Below are 15,648 nucleotides of genomic sequence, written 5' to 3' on the forward strand. Positions count from 1 at the left end.
TTAATTCCGTGTCCAATAATGGGATCAACCTCCAAATTCAATATATATAACACTGATATCACCTCGTATATATATAGTGTTGCTGTGTATATATGCAATAAACGTAATATAAACAGCAAACAAGTTACAAAATAGTAAAATTCACAGTATATTACGCATCAAAATATTAAAAACAATAGTACATAATTTTCAGAACTCATTTTATATATACAGTATTTGTTTTGGTGTTAATATTTTTGAAATTCAGTGCATTGGCGTTATTTCTCTTAAATGTATTGGATTGATTCAAGAGTGACAGATCGCTCTAATAAAATACTCAACTCCTTCGGAGTAAGCTTTTTTGTTGCGATCTTAGTATATAAAGTATATACGGTATGTAGCTCATTTGTATTGGATATGCACGAGGAGGCCCGTTTAAAATTTTGACTCTTAAATATTATGTTTATGATTTCACCGTCCTTCTGTACAGTGCAATATTGTGATAGTACCCTCGCTAGAAGTCGTTCGGCTTGATTTGTCAAATTGTTCTTGTACAACATCTCTGCAAATGAGATGACGTGTGCTACATGAGTTCCGAATTCATCAAAAATACGTGAATACACATCAACTGCAGAATCGTATCGCTTTTTCCGCATGTGAAGATCAGCTAGGTTTTTGTAGGAATCAATCCGGTTTGGTTCCAGTCGTATTAATCTTACGTATAGCTCTTCCGCCCTTGCGCAGGTAGAGTGGTTCATTTCCAATATGATTGCCAAGTTGTTTAGAGCTCCAGCGTAGCTAGGGTACAACTTCAAGGTTTTTTCGTACTCTAACATGGCGTCTCTGTACCGTCCATTGTCTCGCAGAAAATTTCCCCAGTTGTATCTGATTTTTGCATTCTGTGGTGCTGTATGCACGCCGGAATTGAACAATGTTTCTTTATTTTGCCAATCCTGGTTCCGAACCCACGTTCTTATGCCATACAAAAGCATTATTGAAATGATTATCGCTTTCAGAACTTTATGAATATTATGGAAGCGGTTATAGATATATTCCCAGAAAACGACAAGTAGAAGAATGTAGCCCATGCTAGGCATGTACAGAGTTCTTTCTGCAATGACGAAGCCGACAGGAAAAAAAAGGTTTGATGCAGGTAGGTAGGGAATAAACAACAAGAGATATCCGTAACAGGATGGATTGATAATGCCCGTTTTCCACGTAGCAAATGCTATTCGAAAGGTTATAATAATTATAGATATCCCAAACAGTAACGTGACAAAATTACGAATATCGAATATAGATGTTATTATCGGGACAGTGCCGTAAGACCAGTCATAAAGTAAATAAACGGGTGCAACCAATAGCTTGAAATTAATCCAAACCAGATATGAATAAGTAAGAAGTCGAGTCATAAAATTACGACTTTGGGAAGCAGGGTTATCAGGTTTTGCAAATATTGGCTGCGTCCAATTCATTACTGCTAATCGAAAAATAAGGAGCAATGTTATCCAACATATAACTGCTATTGCGCGATAAACATGCAATACTACTTTTCCTGAACTTTTTATTGTTGATCCTCTCATGTGAATAAATTCCATTACAAGCATTATACCCAAACTTGTTATTCCACTTTCTTTCGATAGCATCGCAAATGTGACTAACAGTAGTGAAGAAAAGAAATATATCTTCAACCAAACTTTACAGCTCATGGCATTTAGTAATACTCTTATTCCATCATTCTTCTCATTGCCGTTTTTATCCCCTTTTTCGTCGGTAATTTTACATCCATGCTGAATTTCTCGCTTCAATGATATATTATAGCACAGAATCGATAGTAGATAGAAGAGCGATGACAAAAGCTCAGCTCTTCCGACTATATTTGCTACAGCTTCCGTGTGTATTGGATGAAGCGCAAACAAAATTGCGCTTACAAAAGATAAAATTTTGCAGTTCGTTTTGGACTTGAATACTACATGATTGCAAACAATCCAGAATAGAACAGACACCACTGAATGCAGACATACATTTGTAACATGAAAGAAAAATTGGTTGTATCCAAACAGATAATGTTCAAATCGAAACATAAGAATGCAAATTGGCCTATAAGATTTGTGACTTGCGTTGCTTGACATCGGTGTCCCCCAGAAATCGTTTTTGAAAACACTCAGTAATCTATTTGATCCCTTGACATCCGGATTCCGTAAAATAGCAGGATTGTCATCATGTATAAAGTCCCCATATAATGTATTAGAATAAATTCCAAATGCAACGCCAAATATTCCGACACACTGCAACAGACATACAGAATTTATTTTTGGCGTAGTGTTGGCTGATGCTTCCTCTTTTCCGGCCATAACTTTTTCCGAGCCATCTCCAAATTTGCAGTCGTTACTGCATTCATATTCAAATTTTCTGTCATTCCGTTTGCGGATAGACAATTCATTAACAGGAACCATCTTGTTTGTGCTACATGTGATCCTACATGCTTTTCATTTTGTAAACAGATAGCATTGGTATATTATTAACTCTCCTTTTCTCCTGACACAAATATTAAAATAAAGTATATCAAAATAATTAAAATAGATAAAAGGTATTTCTGTACGTACGATGAGTAGTGGAAATAGGGCACGCAGAATATGAGACAATTCGCCGTAACGGTGCCTGATTACCTATTTCTGCGTCACATTCATCTGGTTATACCTACCCGATTGGCGGCAGGCGAATGGCTTCGCGATGGATGATAGTCAAACTTTATAGAGAATGTAATGCGTAAGCATTATTCGAATAATGATGACACGAACAGTAAATGTTTTATCAAATGTGCTGGCATCTGAATGCAGCTGTATCTCTGCAGTTTTTAAAATTCTATATGAAAATGGATAAAGTGGGATGAGTCAACACCAAAACGTATCAAAATGATCTTTCAAGTCAGGATTCTTCAAATTTGTTGTTGTTGTTTCTTTGTATCATTGTGTTTAATTAATTAAATGCTTAATATTCCATAGTCAGTGTGGCATCCCATAGTTTATTTTGAATTGTTTCTTGTTCTTTTTTTTCACGATTGTGTTTATTCAAATAAATATTTATTATTGAGTTGTTCCGTTGCTATATTTGCTGTTTCAATTCAGATACAATGTGTCGCTGATTGGATGACTCATTGAGTTTTTCGCGACCCCGCCCCTCATCAACAACCACAAGCCGGTATCCGCTTTTGTAATTAGTGACATGTAATTTATTATTTCATAGCGTGTATTGGTTTTGCATGACGAAAATAAATATCAAAATCTGAATCTGCCACCCAGTGGCGTATCTAGGGTGTGGCAAACGAGCCATGGGCGCCGTTTGAACAGGGGCGCAAAAACGGCGAAAAGTATCAATAATAAAACGTTTCAATGAAATAAATTCAAATTGGGAACAACTGGAACTCGTATTTTTACTCAAATAATAACGTAGAAGTATCCTAATTCATTAATAATCATTATAAATTGTCAAACAACTATCAAGGGGGCGCATTTTTAGACTTTGCCATGGCCGCCATTTTAGGTAGATATGCCACTGCTGCCACCTACTCGATTTTTCGACTTTTCTCGGCTCCTTCATCTTAATCAATGTTTAAATGTTATTTGATTTATCGATAAGTGACGCTTTTTCTCATTATTTTTCGTGAAATGATCTAAATCAGAACTATCCTACTGATCGAACTTTTCCTGGTTGCCTTACAGTCCTGTCAAAATCTTATGAAGTTTGTTAACGCGTATAAGTCCGTATTGCAGCTGAAGTGTTTTTTTTCAATAGCACGAATGGTACGATAAATCGACTTTATTGTGCCCTCGGGGTATGTAGTCGTAGCAAGATGAGCTAAAAGTAATTTATTGTGCAATACATTGTTGAATGATTCAGCCTTTTATGGAGGGGTAAAGTAATCGAACAAACAATGCTAAACAAATTACGTGATATATATCATGAAGAAACGGAAATGTTTATCGTTGTACTATAACAATCATGATAATATTTCACTTCGAATTATTTTTATGTGAGAATATATATATATATATATAATTTATGTTCAGTTGGCAGCACAGCAGGTTATAGTGTGGGCTATTTACTTTGCTCCTGACTGGACTGTAATGAAACGCGCCTTCTATTCAATTAATTATATCTCCAAGAAAGACGTTTATTTTAGCGCTTCAGGCAATTGTTATTCATTATCTTTGCTGACTATTATGCATAATATAACATCGCAGTAACGAAAAATGCTTACTCAAATTTGAGAAAAAGATGCCAGAGATATACTCGGAGGTTCTCAAGTAAGTGTGCTGGTGAATTTACATATACTAGACTAGAGAACAGTGATATTGATTGTCAGATTGTAAGCTAATATTTTAAAAATATAGAGTAACTGACTGACTGGGAATGATCATGAATTTTTTCGCGATCATGCATTCCAGCAAAGGTACTTACTTGAATTACAATTTGCGTATACTTTTCATCTATTGTAAGACATAATAGCCTCGCTAGCATAAGATATCAAAAGGTTATTGAGTTAGCTGTAAATTTCTTCCTCTTCATTATTATTATATTCAAGATAGCAAGACATGCTAGTGTGATGACGTAATGTGCTCCCCGGTACGTACCGCAGTTCAATCGTACCGATCTTGTTAAATGCGTTACCAAACAAATTTTACAAATTCATTGAGTTGATGATTATAAAAATCGAAGACCAATGCTCAATTATATGTACACGATGACGAAATAACTATGTCAAAGAGCCTAACTTAGGCGGAAATTTGGCCTATTATCAAACCCCATATTCCCAGACGCCCTCGTTTCACAGACAAATGTTGTGTTTTCTTTATATCTAAATATCAGCATAATCTTGGAATGGCAGAAGTGCGGGATATTGCCGTAATAAATTACGGCATATTGTACATGCGACGTCAAATTTATATAAATATTTGGAGCAATTTAATACTTGCCATTGAAATAAGTGGGCTAATAGATTAGTCATTTTAGTCCAGTAATACAGACTTGTATTTCCATCCGCGGTTAGGAAGCATCCGAAGTTATTGAATTTGACGACAATATGAGGTGTAATTGCTCAAGTACCACTGTCTTACTATTTTGTTGTCATTTTCGTATTTCCTAATATTATATTTGTTTCATTTCTATACACTAATATTCGATCTGTTCAAATTCTATATTCTATAAACTTTGACAAATAACAAGACATGCCGCATCAACATCGATACTGATCATCGGTTATCACGGCTCAATTGAATAAAATGAGGTGTTATCATGAATTAAATCAAAACATCAAAATGCTGAGTAAAATATTGAGTCCCTTTTTATGAGTTATGACACAGAGTTAATTCGAGAAAAAGTACTGAAGGTATTGTCAAGGACTGAAAATTTGAAATCGTTTGATCCATTAGTTGCGGAAAAATGCAATTTCTCAGAACAGGAATAACGCCAACAACAAAAACAAACTTTTCAACAGCGATTCACTGAAATCTCATATTGAGCTTGTTTTTGATACAGGTGCAAACCCAAACTAGCAAATACAGCTACAAAAATTTTGGTGATTTCTTGTATTTTTACAATTATGTTCTACGTTTACGGCTCCATCCAGTTGACGTGGTTGCAGTTTCCAGTAAAAGAATTTCCCTCTACTAGTAAGTAAAATTTACTTTCATTCTGATTCAAATAGAAACGTTGGTACCACATTAATATGTATTATAATGGCAGTTTGACACTCGGCAATTCGTTTGTCACTCTCAGTTTCACTATATATGCAATACATATTTCGGCATGAAAAATGGCAATATAAGAAATGTATAGCTCCAGATCAGAATTAATTAGAAAAAATGTTCATCCTATAGTGGTTTTATTTAGGAAGGAGAAGAACATGTATTCTTATTGCTGATGTAATGACACCTTCTTATAATTTATATAACAATAAACAAAATTTTGAGAGTATATTTCACGCAGATGTAGAACTCGATAATGAACTGAAACACCAAGTGGATGAAATTTACAGCAAACATTGGAATTTATTATCTGGAATCCAGGTTGATAAACTAAATGATACAGTGAAGTCACGAACGCATAGCAGTATTGCTGATGAAGGTAAGTTCATCGAAATACCGAATGATTTACATGTAATGAGTGCATGGTCTGACTTTCATTTCAATTAAATATATTTTTTGGATTGGAGATTTTATCTCAAGGTAATTTTTGTGATGCTACCTTTTCAGGAAGCCGAACACATAATGATTCGGGTTTCGTTTTACTGTCGCAAACGGCTAAAGTTTTTGGCCTAACAGAAAAGGCCAAACTTGATTTTGAACCTACCTCAACACCAAAAACAACAACGGTAGAAGATGAAATTACTACAGGCTTTACTATTATATATGATGAAACAACGCCAAGAGAAATCGAACTTACGAATGATACGAATCTTGTGACCACCGAAGATCCAGATGAATTTACGATGCCCGATTCAGCCGTTTCTGAAAATACGACACCGATAACAACGACGACCAAGAAACATCCAAATAAAAAAATGCACGAAAAAAATATAGAGACTACGGCAAAGAAAGTACAAAAAGGTAACAGAATATTGTGCAATTTTAAAATAATGATTATGATAATCCGTTAACATATTCCATTTTATTTCAGACCCTGATCGATATAGTACAGTTGTGCAGATTTTCAATCCACAAGATAAAGCGAGAAATAAAATGAGAAAAGACGTTGGCGAGATTTTTAGTAAAAGACGAAGAAACTTAAGAAATGTGTGTGGGTAGTGTGGCAGATGATTTTTTCTATTTTGTTTGAGTTCGAAACCTATTACAGCAAATTATTTATTTAGTATTGTGGGCCGAATAAAGGCTGGATGTGGTCGGATGCAATGCAAATGTTAGCGGTACCGGAACGTGATTTTGTGGTATGTACAGTACAAAAAGCTGGAAGCACTTCTTGGTAAGATTTACTTACAGAACACATACATTGATCTTAATACTGAATATTAAATATATCAATGTGACATTCTGGTAAATCGATGTGTTGAATATTCACGGATGCTGTAAAAAGTGTCCAGGTTACAAGAAAGGCCATAAAATGTATGGAGTTCAGAGTATGACTAAATCCGAATCTGACTAATACATTTTACATCTTCATCTTGCCATTGCGTGATAATGTTCTTATTTAGGAATCATTTTTCGCATTTAGGCACAAACTGGTTCACGATATGCGATTTCCAGACCAGCAATGGGACGGACTCCGAATAAAAAACTGGCAGTATGCAACTGAGCTCGATAAGTCGACAAGACGCAGACTGATCCATTCTAAGAACTCAGTCAGAGTTATCACTGTCAGGCATCCATTTGCGAGGCTGGTATCAGCATGGAATAATAAATTTCACAAGTAAGTGGAACACAAATTCTGCATGTTTAAAAATATTCATAATATACATATGTTGGTTGCATTAGATTCTGCATTAATCGACCAAAGAAAACATTTATATATAACATTTCCCTGAAAAATTGGAAAGAAATCACAATGATCATGCAATGTATGGATATTGAAAACTCTATAAATTATAAATGAATACTCTGTCTTTGATAACCAAATTTCAGCAAACATTTAAGTGTTTTTATCGCTCAAGATTTCTATACAGTATTATAACATTAACAGCATAACAGCACTGTATTGAATATTGCACAGACCGATACTATTTTAACTTTGAATCCTTCTTTGATCATTTTTTAGACCAATGTCTCAAATCATCTTATCAGTAGCTTGTATGATAATGTGTACTGATAACGAGAAATAAAACGTTTAGCCAGCTGGTTTAAAATACATCTTCAAATTTAATTTTAATGGCTCACCTTTTGGTCATATTGAATCGCAAATGAATTTACAAAAATACTTTCGCGACTACCATTTGGTATATATATTAGATATATTTATCATTTGGATATTAATTTAAGAGGATATCAATATACATGAGAAATAAATTAACGTCACCACTTCAAATATGGAGCAAGTGAATAGAAAACAATCCCGGATGATCATGGTAACACGAATTAATATTTACATCTCGTATATATAGCATCGTTGTGCTTGTAATACTTTGTTTTGATGAAACTGAAATAGCCCTGTTTACTTGCAAATTCAATAAAAGTTGATATCCAAATATTGATCGATTTTGTCTTTTTTGAACGAATGAGTAGTACTGATATAATATCATTTAATCGAATCTCTTTATATGTTTCACTGTTAGAGATTATGTCCAGCAAAATGGAAACAAGATGATGAATTCCATGCCCGGCTTGAAAGATTATGTTCAGAAGCATCCTCCGGATAAAGATCATGTGATAGCATTTGAGGACTTGGCACAATACGTGGCCGATGTTGGATTAGATGAAGTTGACGTTCACTTGAAATCCATCAGCGAACTGTGCAGTCCGTGTATGTTTCCATATGATTACATCATCAAGGCAGAAACTGCCCCAGAAGACTCTTGGTTTGTTACAGAAAAAATGAATGCAACGCTAAATAGTTTTTCAAGGCATGTTCCAAGCTCAGTAAATTTGCCTGTCAAGGGTACAACTACTGCAGAAGAGAGACAAACAGACGAGGCTAGAGTGATATCTCGTCTTTTCCGAAAACTACCTCGCGCAACGACGCGTGTCTTGAAACAGTTGTATGCAAACGACTTTGACGCGTTTGGTTATACTTTCGATATTAGCACTCTGCTGGCGGGTGGCTTGGCATGAACTTTTGAGGGCGATTGCTGAGTGATTTCAAAATTTACATGTTCTAAAACAGATGAGCACGCTCCGGAATCTTACAAATTCTGAATGCCACAGAAAAAAAAGAGGATTGCGAACAAGACGATATCACGAAGAACTGTGTATTAAATATAATATCACACCTACACTGTGAATAACTTTCGGTTTGAAGACTTGCACGTCCACATTGAATTGTCACAAATTCATCCTATTGTTTCAAATCAAAGATTGATAACCACTACTGATTATATAATAATCAGCCATTATACCTTGACAATAAATGATTAATTTCTGCAAATTTTTGTTGTCCAGTAACTGAACAGCGCTTACAAAGAACTTAATTACTTGTGGTTGTCGCGAATTCACGTTACTAAGCGTTAGCAAGCATGGCCGTTAAGGCTGAGCATGTTAAGTGACTGCATTGAAAACATTGAATGGTCGCGAAAAAATTAATCCTTGTAAAAGTGAAAATATATTTATGAAGATGACGAAAGGTAATTGAGTTGAGGTATTGCATAACAATATTTAGTGCTGTAAATAATTAGAATATTTTCTAACGTAGAAAGAAGTATTATCTACAACACGTTTTTTTATTTTATTTTCCATAATGGAAAAAATAAATCCTTAAATGAAAATATATTTATGATGATGACGAAAGGTAATTGAATGGAGGTATTGCATAACAATATTTCGTGCTGTAAATAATTAGAAAATTTTCCAACGTGGAAAGAAGTATTATCTACAACACGTTATTTTATTTTCCAATATGGAAAATATTTTCAATTGGAAGTTGGACTTAACCCAAATTGTCTCCTGCAATCCTTGATTCTATATCGAACGTATATCCAAACCTGTGAAAATCTATTTTATACAAATCAAACAACTTCTCTGTTGTTGTTACTGGCACTTTTTCAAAAAATTTTGAAATAATTTTTTGCTCTGCTTTCCACATGTCAAAGTGTTCGCGTTTGCCTTTGATAAATCCATCTTTAACGGCATAATGTTTTGCAAAATTCGTCATATTTCCTCCCACTCTTTCCAATATGTACCACAAGTGATGTAAAGATGTTTCAGTTTTACTAATATAGTCATAAGGAAAATTACATGGCCTGCATAGTTGTTCCACTGTTCGAAAATGAGCGTCTATTCCTTTTAAACCTCTGTCGACGAGATACTGAACAAAATCCTCAAATGCAATAATATGATCATCATCCGCTTTCGAAAGATTGATATATTTTTCAATTCCACGTAACTCACTGAGAATCCTTGTCGACGATTGTAAGTGGTTTCTGTCGGTAAAATAATATTTAACTCGTGCCAATTGGTTCAAATTATTTCAATTAATGTATACATCAACGGACACATTTCTCAAAACTTTAAAACAAAAAGTATTACAAATTATATATTTTTTTAATATATCGTACGTGCGTTTATGATACTTATATTTCGTCCATTATTCTGCTGAGAGAATTATACTATGATACGACGTTGATTTTATGTTGATTAACTCTAGTATGACAGAATAGTTTTATGGGCGGGTGAAGATTTTTGTTCATTTATTTCTTACTTATGAAATTTGTTGTTCCAGCCAGATATTATTCGCGAAAATGGATGTCGAACGGTTAGGACTCTTGTTCCATTTTCGTTATTCATAAGATCGTATTTGACAATTTCAGGAAGGGACATTCCGTGCTCTCGATTGATACCATGACCAATTCCGCTCCAAGTGGTATTGGGATTTCTCAGATTGTACACCACTTTGTGCCTGTGTAAAACAATGAAATTTATTATTTAGTAATTTTTACGGTCACAATTGTTTCTTTGCTTGCAAAAAAGGAATTCAAAATTCTTGCTCCTAATAATTTTTAGCTTTTTAAAACAGGCACTTTCTTAGTGGTTTTCAATTGATAATATCTGTTACCATTGCTCAGTTAGCAATGAAAATACAAACTTCGTTCCAGTATAAAAATAGGAAATAATTTTTACTCATTACTTCAGTACATTCTGAAATCAGTAAATTTCATCACGATTTTGTGCCAATCTGTTTATTTTTGTGAGCATCAAAAATTCAAGTTATGAAATTATTTGTAAAATCAAACGTTTTAAAGATTTTTTTATTTAAGGACATGGTATTAGAAACAATACTACGATATTTTGAAGGATACATATTTGTAAATGTCGAAAACGATAAACGAACGCCACAAACTTGCGCCGGGACGAGAATGGATTGAATTATCCCAAAAAGAACTGCAATTTCAGGGTCGGGTTCCATGTCTTTAACGTCACGATTTGCAAAATGTATAGATAAAATCCAGAAATATCATATCAACATTTTGAAGTTCCGAGTTACAACCAGTCAATTGATAATATTTCAAAACGCGTTTTGCTATAGCCTAAAGGCTCACAAAAACGCCAAATACCACTCGTAGATTTGACGCGACCCATTACACTTTTTTCTTTGGCCAAATATTATTCAATGAAAAAACGTAAAATAAGAAGTTCCTCCACAGTATGACAAAAATAAGGTATATAGCAACAAATACGATCAGAAAAAGGCGCCTAATACTCTAGAATATACAATCATGAATTCAAATATCAATTTTTAGGGCGGACATTATGGGAAATGGAAATACATTTTTGTCAGCTTCGGGGTTTAATTAGTCTCTTTTAAATATTAATTTGTATTCATATTCTTTAACCAAATAACACTCAAAATATACACGCTTCGAAGGATCCATCGAAAAACGATATTATAACGATATGATAACCGTAAACGATATTATAACATCAAAAATTTGGGAGCAATTCAAAATTTTCGCTGGCTTTCGTCGCGTAGAACTTCAACAAGCTTTCGGTTTTTACAGTTTCCCAACACACAATTATTTTTGGACATAAGGTATACCTGTGGAACGTTTTGCTAAAGTTTGGTTGTTATTCTAAAAGTCGCTTTTATTTGTATAACTAATGGACCAATCGAGTTCAAATTTTTAGTACCTAAACACGATTGAATACGCTATTATAAACATTCAAAAATCTATGCTTTTCTTAAATGCAGATTCAAACGTCCGAAAAGTCTTTTAATTCTCTGAGTTTTTTAAAGGGTTTACTTCGTAAATGACTATATTTCCACCAAAGTCAGATACCTATACAAAAGTACAAGTTTGAGCATTTTAAATTAAGATATTTCAAAATATTCTTCTGCGCTTTTATAACTAATTTGTACTTTTGTCTTAAAATGGTAAAACATCACAGACTTCTCACTCATAATATACAGTCGTGATTCGGGCATAAGGTCATGGAATTTCTCTTGCTAGAGGTTTTGCAGTCATGTACGGTTTGAATAAGCAATTATTTAAATTAATAATATTCGGAAATATGGAGATATATTTATACGTTGACAAATTACGTACCAGCTTGAACTTCCTGCCTTTTGCACCACGCAAACAGTCAATATTTGATCTGGTGATGAAATAAGCTGCATATCGTTCGACCATTCCTGTTTCAGATGATCTTCACACGTCTATAGATGCACAATTTACGTTAGATACTAAATGATAGTAAATTCCGGAACATGCTAATAAAAAATTGTCTCTGTGATTCTTTTCATTTATATTATTTATGAATTAAATTTATAATTTAAAATAATTTAAAAAATTAAAACAATCCAATTAAAAACTTCTTTGGGCGTTGCCAATATGTATCCAATAATAAAATATTTGTAAAAATATCTAGAAATGGTGAAATTAATACCCAAGTACCAACGAGTGATTTTTAAAAAGCGAATGATAAAACTGATGATCAATGTTTGCAACAACATACCATTTGAAATGTATATCCTCACGCTAATAACCGAATTGCGTAAGTCATTTTTGGCGATTTTGAGTTTTTTTTTATAAAATAGGTATTTATGTAATGCTGCGCACCTGTCTGTTTACTCAGATTTCATTTTAAGAATTCTGAACACCATAAAAATGGAGATTGAGTATGACATGCACATTTGTGCAATTGTTTCGACATAATGAATTATCATGGTTCCGCATGACTATTGTGACGTCACAAAAGTAAAATAGCCTCGGCAAAGTATTTTCGAGTTTTTGTATCTCGGATTCTAGCTTAGCGCGCATTAATTTGAATTTATACTACAGTATAGGAAGGCGTGCACTTGTGATATTCACTGGCGAAGTCCAACTCACCTTGGTTGGCTTTTATATTGGGTGCATTGCTATTTTATTCTTTATATTTATTTAATTTTAGTCTTATTTCGGTGGATGTGCAGAACGTGTTATATTGATGGAATATATATTTTTAAACATAAAAGTAATGTAATTGGAACAGATTAGCTATTTTGGGGATAGACATTGTAGATACTGAGAATTACATTCGTTTTTGGAATGTTTAGTTTTCAGGACTGGTGCTTATAGTAAAGTTGCAAAATTGCGTATGTCCCCAAGTCATAGACACATTTCTGCCTAAGTCACAGTGCGCCATTATGACGTCACTTAACTGCGTCATACAAATTAACCTAAATCCGGATACGATCAAAAAATTGGACCATGGCAAATCATTGACTCTCAATGGCATAACAATATCATTAGGAAGTATTTTACGTTTTTCTCAAAACTGCTAAAAATGACTTACGCAATTCGGTTATTAGCGTGACGAATATTATTATAGATTCGTATAGACTCGTTTAAGCCTGACATGAATCGCATGTATATGAATATCGTCTTTTCATCGTCATTTGGTTTGAGAGTTTGAGAAGATCAAATTGAACCATTGAGCAACTAATACTTATAAATATGCTAAGAAGAATTTCATGTGAGAAGTAAAGAGAGAAAATTGTTTCTGATCATTATTACCTCCAACAGCCTTTCTTTTCTTTTTTGATAGACCTGTTTAGCTTGTGTTGTAAGCTCGTGTTTCATATTTTCCGGTGGTTTGGTGATTGACAAAAAATGTCTAACTTCTCGTATTTCTGAAATAAGTTGACTACTATTTATATCATGACTACCAGACTGGTTCTCCTATACTTTCACATATTACTATCATATGACATGAGAATTCTGAAAAATCTATCCAATCCACATAATATGATATCAATATATACGATTACATCTATCACTTACACTTTCGTGAACTGTTTCTCTCAGTTATAAGTAATTCTATATATCAGCTTGTGGATGTAGTTTCTTACTGAGGTATATAACGTTAAATTATGAGTCCAGTCGAAATAATGATTCAAACTTTGAAACATCCAAAGTAACCTTCATCATCGCAATGAACAATTGGATAAAAAATATGATGCTTGCATTCATGTCTATAAGCTACCCCCTTTTAGTTGAGGAGACAATACATTGATTTAGAAAAAACGTAATAAAAAGAGAAAAACAAAAAGTGATATATAGCAAATATTTCTACTGGCAGTTGGAAGTCCTTTAATATGAAATGTGTTACGCCCATCATCCAATTTCTCAACGACAATTTTATTATTTTGTGTAATTTTTGATTGCTGCGATTCTAGAAAAAAAAGAAAGAAATTGAAACAAGAAAAACTGTAACTTCCAGAGTTATCAGAAGGACAAAATGTCTAGAATTTTAGCATGCATTCCTTGAAATGTGGTAAATACAATGGGCAAAGTACATCTTTAATCTAGCTGTGGCATAAATTGTACATAATAAAATTTCATCTGTATCATTCACTACAGATTGTTAATATAGTCTCGAGAGCAATGTCGCTCCATTCATTATCAATGCGAAGTAGATGTAGTTTACGTGTCATCGTTTTATATTTTTATTGGAAAACCAGCTATTTTCATTTCAAACTATCTTTTCAATACAAAAATTTTCTTTGACTAAATTTCGACTATGAGTTCGATCAATATCTAATGAAAACTCAGATTTTATGACGCATATAATTGAACAAACCCTCATCTGCATTACTTGTGTAAGCATGAACGTAAATTTAAAATGAGTCATTCAAAATTACTTATTTTGATGGTGCAATTTTTACTATAGATTGAAAGAGTATCACGTAAGTGAAATATGTGCATGCAGTATATGGATGTTCATTTTCTTTTCCATCCAATTTTTTATAATATTACATTCGAAAATTCCAATAAGGAATAAGATTACTTTTATATATCGTATATTACTTACCATTTCCTAATGAGAAGTATTTTTCATTTGTTTGGTATCTTGTTTCTTCTGAATTCCACGTTGTTTCCTGCGTATCTCCAAATTCCAAAATTTGGTTACTGGAAATTGTTTTTCTATTTTTTACAAAACGATTCATGAGGTGGAATGTCGGAAAAATGTTGTAACTCATAAATAGTTTGGTGCTGCATATAAGGAGTGCAAAAATGCACAACGAACGGATGGATCTATGACGTCTTTTAACTTGTTTTACTTTGGATGGCATAACGTCAAATAATATCTTCATTTCAGTAGTCTTTTTATGAAGTATAGTCACGGAAAGATCATCCACAAATACGAACTCTTCAAAACATTATTCTCTGATATTCTTAAAGCACTTAGTTATTCTCAAAGCAAAATTTTATTTTACATTTATCTAAATCAGTCAAAGCATATTTTTGAGCGGACGTTCCATAATAATAAAAAAAAATAGTGAGAAATCGCAAGTACTCTCTTAAAATAGTGTCACAATCTGAGCATTACATACTAGGACTCTATCTTTCCGTTATATGCGGGTAAAGATAACGCCATTGGTAGGGTCTCAAAAAATGAAGGTCTAACAAGTAAGTTTCCAAGATGAGATTTTGAAAATATTTTTTTAACAAAAAACCTAAAGGTTTTACCAGCTAAAGGTATATATAGATGTCAATTTGATGAATTCACTGAACCCCCAGTTCGCGGG

The 15,648-nt window shown here is 33.5% G+C and overlaps 3 protein-coding genes across 3 annotated transcripts; 1 reads left to right on the forward strand and 2 right to left on the reverse strand.

Moving 5' to 3' along the window:
* Window positions 1-58: 58 nt before the first annotated feature.
* On the reverse strand, window positions 59-3,653 carry LOC120339896 (protein O-mannosyl-transferase TMTC1-like). The gene has a single exon (XM_039408133.2). The coding sequence runs from the start codon at window positions 2,433-2,435 to the stop codon at window positions 267-269; it is 2,169 nt and encodes a 722-aa protein (XP_039264067.2). The 5' UTR covers window positions 2,436-3,653; the 3' UTR covers window positions 59-266.
* Window positions 3,654-3,910: 257 nt separating this feature from the next.
* On the forward strand, window positions 3,911-9,072 carry LOC120339940 (uncharacterized). Its single transcript, XM_039408184.2, has 8 exons — window positions 3,911-4,286; window positions 5,518-5,651; window positions 5,968-6,105; window positions 6,234-6,587; window positions 6,658-6,773; window positions 6,851-6,960; window positions 7,210-7,404; window positions 8,264-9,072. The coding sequence occupies exons 1-8, from the start codon at window positions 4,258-4,260 to the stop codon at window positions 8,757-8,759; spliced, it is 1,572 nt and encodes a 523-aa protein (XP_039264118.2). The 5' UTR covers window positions 3,911-4,257; the 3' UTR covers window positions 8,760-9,072.
* On the reverse strand, window positions 8,772-15,372 carry LOC120339970 (carbohydrate sulfotransferase 11-like). The gene is made up of 6 exons (XM_039408218.2): window positions 14,931-15,372; window positions 14,193-14,291; window positions 13,634-13,749; window positions 12,185-12,294; window positions 10,342-10,539; window positions 8,772-10,063 (listed from the first exon to the last, which is right to left on the reverse strand). Exons 1-6 carry the CDS (start codon window positions 15,211-15,213, stop codon window positions 9,571-9,573), a joined length of 1,299 nt encoding a protein of 432 aa, XP_039264152.2. The 5' UTR covers window positions 15,214-15,372; the 3' UTR covers window positions 8,772-9,570.
* Between the last annotated feature and the right edge of the window lie 276 nt (window positions 15,373-15,648).

This window comes from Styela clava, chromosome 1 (assembly GCF_964204865.1).
Source record: "Styela clava chromosome 1, kaStyClav1.hap1.2, whole genome shotgun sequence".
NCBI lineage: Eukaryota > Metazoa > Chordata > Ascidiacea > Stolidobranchia > Styelidae > Styela > Styela clava.